The 6,766-nt window shown below is 53.8% G+C and overlaps 1 protein-coding gene across 1 annotated transcript; it reads right to left on the bottom strand.

Annotated features, from left to right (window-relative positions):
• Positions 1-513: 513 nt before the first annotated feature.
• LOC129634144 (serpin A3-7-like) lies at positions 514-6,506 on the bottom strand. Its single transcript, XM_055556131.1, has 4 exons — positions 5,873-6,506; positions 3,987-4,257; positions 1,747-1,897; positions 514-711 (listed from the first exon to the last, which is right to left on the bottom strand). Exons 1-4 carry the CDS (start codon positions 6,504-6,506, stop codon positions 514-516), a joined length of 1,254 nt encoding a protein of 417 aa, XP_055412106.1.
• Between the last annotated feature and the right edge of the window lie 260 nt (positions 6,507-6,766).

Here is a 6,766-nt window from a genome sequence, read left to right as displayed (position 1 = left end):
AGGAAGGAAGGGTCCAGGAGCATGTGCCAGAAGAGGTCAGGGTCAGAGCCCCTGCAAGTAAGCACCAGGGCACATCCCAGGCCCTGGGGAGGAAGGAGTGAACCTTGACCTGGACCCAGAGCTCCTGGAAGTGGTCATCGGCAGCAAGGGCCCCTCCCAGTTATAATCCTGAGGTCCACTGGGCTTGGTCACAGGTGCAAAGCCTGCTCCTGGGCCGGCTGGTGAGGCTGAGGCAGAGGGGCCCAGAGGTGGGGTGGGCTGAACGTGTGTGGTAGATTGGGAGGCTTGGCCTTGGGGCCCAGCAGCAGGGCGGAGACACACAGGAAAGCATCCAGTCCAAGGAAGGTGCTTTATTGCTGTTCTGTGGCTCAGAGCCTCCTTGTCACCAGGACATACAGGCCCCGTGCACCTGGAGCCCCTAGCATTGTCGCTCTCACCTTCCAGGGATGAGCAGAGGGGGCCAGGCTGCTTCCAGGGACCTGGGCACCCAGCTCCTTAGGGAGGAGGGGAGCCCTAGGCTTCCTTGGGGTTGGTGACTTTGCCCAAAAAGATGATGCTCTGAGTGTCTTTGCAGAATATGGAAATCAGAAAGGGCCTGTTGAAACTGACAGTGAGCGTGGGCAAGTGTGATGAAGTCAACATTACGATAGCTGTGGCAGCAGCTCCTTCCGTGCCCTCCTCGCCCACGTCGAGCACCGCCTTGTGGACCACCTGTAGGGACACCGGAACATTACCACTGGAGACGGGAGGCAGGGTGTGAGCAGGGGCCTGAGCGCCTCTGAGGACCGACGTTCATCCAGCTGCTCCTGGTCTGTCACTGTGCTGACAACCTGTTCAATCTGTCTGTTTCCCATCCAACTATCAGCTGGTTTGCCATTGAGATGCATGGATGTGGAAAGGGAAGCTGAGAGTCCTGGGCCCAGGGTCAGAGAGGCAAAGAGCAGGGGCTCCTGGATCTGGATCCCTCCCTGTCTGAGTCCACAGACTCTGCTGTCCCCCAAGCACCCCCTAGTGTAGGGGGAGGGGCCAGATCGAGGCACTTTTCTTGCAGGGAACCTTCCACAGTCCTTCCATGCTGAAGTTGCAGATGAGCGGCACTGCTTTCTGCGCCACTGTGGCCCCAGCTGACGTGTCTCTGAGCCCTCAGCTACCTTGCCTAGGATTGGCTTCCCAGCCCTGGACCACAAGGCCCCATGGCCCCTGTGCCTCCTTTACCAGGCTCTCTGGCAGGTGGGGTGCAGGGGAGACTGCAGGGCTGTCCAGCCACCCCCATTCATTCTGACTTCTCTGCTTGTAGGATGGCTGTACCAGGACCCCTGGGGTCCTTCCCTCCTGCTCTAAGTATATATTCATCACGATGGCCCTGAGCCGTTGTTAGTACCTCTCACCTGCTCTGCCCGTTTCTTCATGCTGGGTGAGAACTATCACCATATTTAATAGATGAACAAAACTGAGGGCCACCGGACTTGAACTACTTGCCTCTTTAGGCATGAAAAGTAGAGCTTGGCATGGGGTCCACTGATTCCACTCCAGGGGAATTCTTTCCCAGTGATGGACTCCTGGTCACATTATATTTCAGGGAAGGTGGGGACAACTTCCAATATGATTGTAACCCAGTCCTGGGGAGGGTGATTGATTTATAGGAAATTCAATGAATTTGCAAATTCAGAATTAGTCAAACATCTGCCTGTCTGCCCCCATTCAAGCTCCTATAAAAAGGATGAATTGGGCAAAGTTTAGACTTACCTGGGAAACTGCCAGCTTGTGGTCATCTGTGATTCCTGAGAAGTCCGCATCGCTGGTGAAGATTTTCTTGATACCCAGCTCGGAAAGGATGTCTTTCAGCTGATAGTAGCTGGAGATGGAAAACCTTGGCAGGTTGAGTCGATGTATATGTCTAGGAAATGAGAAAGATAAACTTGAATTCACGCTGGACAGTGTCTGCCTTTCTTCCACCTCACAGTTTGACCTTCTGTGGTTTCATCTCCAACCACCTCCTTAATACTGGAAAGATGAACTTCCTTCCTCAGTGTCTAGACCTCTCAGGCTAACTCTCCTTAATTCCTAATTATGCATTCCTGACGGCAAGAGTCTAATGGCCTTAGGGAGGGGGTTATGGTGTTGCCCACAAAGCTCCTCGCCTCTCCCCTGCAAGGTTGCAGGCAAGGAAAACACCCTCCTCCAACAGGGATTTCACAATAGCTAGGAGATTGAGCCTGCGAGGCTGTTCCACAGGCACCAGGAAGGCTTCCTGCAGGAGGTGGCATGGAGCCTGAGTCCCAGGGGAGGGGACGGATCTAACTGGGTGAAGAGGAGCCTAGGAGGAGGTGGATGCACTTGCAGGAATGTGGGAAGTCAGAGGGGCTCTTCCACAGCACAAGGGCGGCCTGAGTGTGGGCAGCAGGGAAGGAAGGAGCTGAACATGGGCTTGGAGGGGACATGGGGGGCTGGGGGCTGCAGTCAGGGGGCTTGGGGACATGAATCATCCAATTCAGAGTCATCCATCTTGCCTTCCCAGTTGAGGACAGGACAGCTTCAGCTTCTGAGCAGAGCCGCCAGCAGGTTCTTGGAGCAAGAGATGCTGTCTCCCACCCCGAGGCCTCCCTCCCTCTCTCTCTCTCAGTATTTCCCTTAAGACTCTTGTCAGGCTATCTGGTCTTAGATGCCAAATATGAGGAGGCTCCCCTTAAACTGTGGGGTGCCCCGCACAGCTGCCCACACCCCCTCCCTACCCGCCCCTGCAGACTCTGGCCCAGCTGCCTCTCCTTCTCTTGTCCCCCCTGAGATCGGTCTCCTGAATCCCACCTCCTGGTCTGTGTCTACTCTCGGTTTACCCAGAACTCAACCCCTCCCCATACTTCCCGGCTCCTCCTGGTCCAGCCCCCAGCGCTCTTCCCTGGGTGACCCCACTGGGCTCCTGGTGGCCTCCCTGCCTCCATGCATGTCCTCTGCCATCTGCTCTCCACTCAGCACCCTGGGTGGTTCTTCTAAAACATCACTCAGCTCTTTTGCTCTTTGACTCAAAACCTTGTGATGAGTTTCCATCTCCCTTAGATGGTGGGGGAGTCAAGGGGTCTGCAAGACTCCAACTGACCTGAGTCCTCCCTGAGGACCCCGACCTCTCCCAACTTCCCCCCTCACTCCCTCTGCTCTCCTGCTCTGGCCTTACTAATCCTCAACCACACCAGGCTCGCTCCTGCCTCAGAGGCTTTGCACTGGCTGTTCCTTTGGTCAGCAATGCTTTTCTCCATGACATCCACATGACTCAATCCCTCACCTCAAACATCACCTAAGGTTATTCTAATTATAATCACACACTAACCCTGGATCCAATTTTCCTTCTCTTTTTCCTTTATTTTCCCTCACCTCAGCATTTCCCATCTCTCTGAGTACAAACTTATTTAGTTATGTATTTCTTATCTGTCTCCCCCAATCACAAATAAAGCGCCATGAAGGTGGGGAATTTAGTGTTTTATTTGCTGACTCGGGATCTAAATTATGCCCTTAGACATAAAACGGTCTCCATTAATTAATTCAACCATTGCTAAGTGGATAAATGAGTAAATGAGTGACTATGATGGAAAGACAGTGTCAAGCTGGTCCTCAAAGCCTGTCTCACCTGACCCCTCAACTGATCCTGATTCTATCCCTTCCTCTCCACCGTCGAAAGGCGGAGCCAAAGAAAGAACTGCATGAGCATTGGGTGTTCTGTTGAGGATCCTCCTGACTCAATACGTGTTGATGTGAGAGGAACCCTCAGTCCCCTTGCCGTCCCCTCCTCTGATGTCATCATCCTATGGAAGGAAAACTTTTGCCCCAAAATCCCTAAGGCAGCAAAGGGCAAAGTCATCTCAGTACAGGTTCTCCCACCACTGTCCCACCCCCGGACATTCCTGGGGCCCTGTTGCTGGGAGTCAGGAGTCCAGGAAGAGGGGGAAGGACCAAGACGGCAAGTGAACCCACAGCTCTGGGTCCTGGGGAGTCACCTGGGCTGCAGGGAGTTTCGCCACCTCGTCAGCGTCTCCAGGGTCAGCTTGGCTTCCAGGTCCTGCATTTTGCCCTCGTCGGGGAGGATGAAGAGGGCGCTGTCGTTGCTGGTGTACGTGAGCTCCACCAGCGTGCAGCCCAGCTCCTCGTCCCGGAAGTAAGGGGTTTCCAGGCCAAGGGTCATCATGGGTACCGTCACCCTCTTGTTCTTGCTCACGTAGAACTGTGAGTCGTAAGTACGGTTAGGATTAAATGGCGTCTTCCACAGGGCTGGAGGAGAAGTGATAGATGAGGACTCTGTGAGTACAAGGGCTGTGTCCTCTCCCTCTTCTGCCCTGATCCCTCAGTGGGGAAGACCCTCCCTGCACCAGCTGTGCCCCCATACCATGTGCCTCTGGGGTGGGGCTGCCAGGTGTGCACATACACCTGGGCTGATGGGTAAGCCTTTGGAGAAGGGGTGAACCCCTCAGGTCAGGATTGAGAAGAGGGGCATGAAACAAAGCTGGTTAGTTGTTCTACATGCAAAGTCAACAGGAAATATGGAGGGCAAGGGAGAGATGGGGATGAGGCTGGGCCTGGGGAGATACGGGACCTCCTGGACCTTCAAGGGGACATGTTAGTGACCAGGGGTTAGTCATTGGCTGGTCAGGGAGGACACACATCCCCACAGCCTTGTGAGCCTGGCTGGAGCAGGAGCCACATGGGGATCCAGAGGGCAGGGCAGGGTCAACAGAGGAGAGGACTCGGGTCTCCATCCAGGAGGATGGATCCTCGCAAGACCAGGAGTTCTAGATAGTTCAGGGCTCTGGGGCTTCAGGGAATGTGTATCCACCCCCACCTCCTGTTTGTTTCCACCCCTGCCTATGTCCTCAAGGTTAGAGGCAGGGGTAGACGGAAAGGGAGGCTGCCTGGGGTGGCCCTGGGGAAGAGACTTGTAAGGAGAAAGTCCTATGGTGGAAAAGGAAAGGGAAGCACAGAAAATGCATAAACCAAACATAGCAGGACAGGCCCGGATTCATTTTTAAGAATAATTCAGTTCTCAGCTTTTATTTACAGACAACTACGGTGGCCCAAGAGGGCTGCTCTGGACTCTGCCAGGGACTAACTTGTCTCCAAGAGCTGGTGTCTCTTACATAGCTGACCACTTCCTGACTTGATAATCTATCTCTGGATCCTTATTGGCCCTTCTTGCTCCCTGTGCAAAATCCATCTGCCTCTACTCTGCCCCTTGTGAATATCCAGGCTGAGCTCTGCCATGCTGACCTCCTGTCACCAGGACCGGGCATCATCCAGCTTGCAACCAGGAGAAGATCCTGTCTAGGAGGCTCCCTTCTGCAGAGGCTGCTCCCAGATGGTGTCCTGACCTGTTCCACACTAAGCTGATAGAAGAGCACAGATGAAGACCCTGGGGATGCACAGGCTCCTCAGAGTCTGTCTCACCATGAAGCCCACTGGCCTCACAGGGAGCCTCCAGAGACCAAGTCCTCCGGCAGGTCAGAACCAGCCCATGGTGGGCACAGCTGAGGGTTCCTGAGGGCTCCAACACCACCTCATCAGGAAGGACACACACAAGAGTGATGGGAATGGGAAGATCCTTCCTCTAGCAGCTGGGTAAGATTAAGTCAAAACACAACTCTCCCCCTGTGTCAGACAAAGGGTTAGCAGCTTCCCTGCACTAACGTCCTGTAATGAGCATTGGAGTTTGGGAAATCCCAAGACAATCAAAGCCAATGGTTGGGGCAAGGTCTTAGTGCGGAAGCCCCTTAAGCTGAGAGCAGCCTTCTCTATAGTGTTTCGCCTAATGACAGTTGACTAAGCCAGGAAATAGCCCTAAAGCCTCAGAAAATAAGTATTTGATCCTCTGAACCCAAAAGTAGGCACCCACCTTTAAAGAAGATATAATTCAACAAGATTAAATTTGTGAGCTGGTCATGATCATTGAAGAGCTTCTCAATTTTTCCATGAGTTTTATTCTTCACATATTCATTGATAAGCTTTACAGCAGCTTCAGAATCCTTGAAGTTGATGGATAAAACCTCAGAGGCGTAAAAAGCCTCTGCATCTTTCCTGAATTTGTCCAACAGCTTCAGCTCCTCTGGCAGAAATATGGCGTTGCCCACGCTCAGCTGCAGCTGGTTTCTGGGCTGATTGAACGTCTGCAGGAGGTGCTGGAAGCCCTGGTGGATTTCTGTCTCAGGGGTCTCTGTGAGGTTGAACTTGAGACCCTCCAGGATCTCCCTCACAGTGGGGTCATGAGCTCCCAGAGACAGGAAGGCCAAGGCTATGGAGATGCTCAGAGGGGAGAAGATGACATTCTTATTGGGGTTCTTCAAAGCCAACTGCTTGTAGAGGCTGAAGGCGAAGTCAGTGTTGCTGGAGGCTAATGAGTGGCCATCCACAGATGTCCCTTTGTGCTGTTCTTCTGGGGTCACATTCTCCGGGAGGCAGTGGACCCTGGAGCAGAGCCCAGCCACCAGGAGCCCCAGAGCCAGGAGGGAGGACATTCTCTCTGCCCTCATGTCTAAAAAGCAAAGCTCCTTTCAGTCTCCGCATGTCAGATGACGTCCCAACCCCTGACACTGTCCCCTGTGGTCTCTGTTCTCTCAGCCCAGCTGCGCTGGTTCCCAACACACACGAGGAGGCTCTGGGCTCCCTCTCACCCTTTGGTCAAGTGCTGTGATCGTTAGCAATTTCCCCAGTGGAGAGACTGGGCACAGAGAGGGGAAGTGGCTTTTCCAAGATCACACAGCAAGCGGTGGAGAGAGTGAGGGTGAGGAGC

This window comes from Bubalus kerabau, chromosome 19, assembly GCF_029407905.1.
Source record: "Bubalus kerabau isolate K-KA32 ecotype Philippines breed swamp buffalo chromosome 19, PCC_UOA_SB_1v2, whole genome shotgun sequence".
NCBI lineage: Eukaryota > Metazoa > Chordata > Mammalia > Artiodactyla > Bovidae > Bubalus > Bubalus kerabau.
This window is presented reverse-complemented; position numbering and strand designations above follow the sequence as displayed.

Bases quoted from the DNA above. Each gene is read 5' to 3' on its own strand.
- LOC129634144 (XM_055556131.1), bottom strand. From the start codon at position 6,506: ATGAGGGCAGAGAGAATGTCCTCCCTCCTGGCTCTGGGGCTCCTGGTG. The intron at 4,258-5,872 runs GTGGGTGCCTAC...CTTCTCCTCCAG, and splicing joins GAATTATATCTTCTTTAAAG to CCCTGTGGAAGACGCCATTT. The intron at 1,898-3,986 runs GTGACTCCCCAG...CTCATTTCCTAG, and splicing joins CGAAACTCCCTGCAGCCCAG to ACATATACATCGACTCAACC.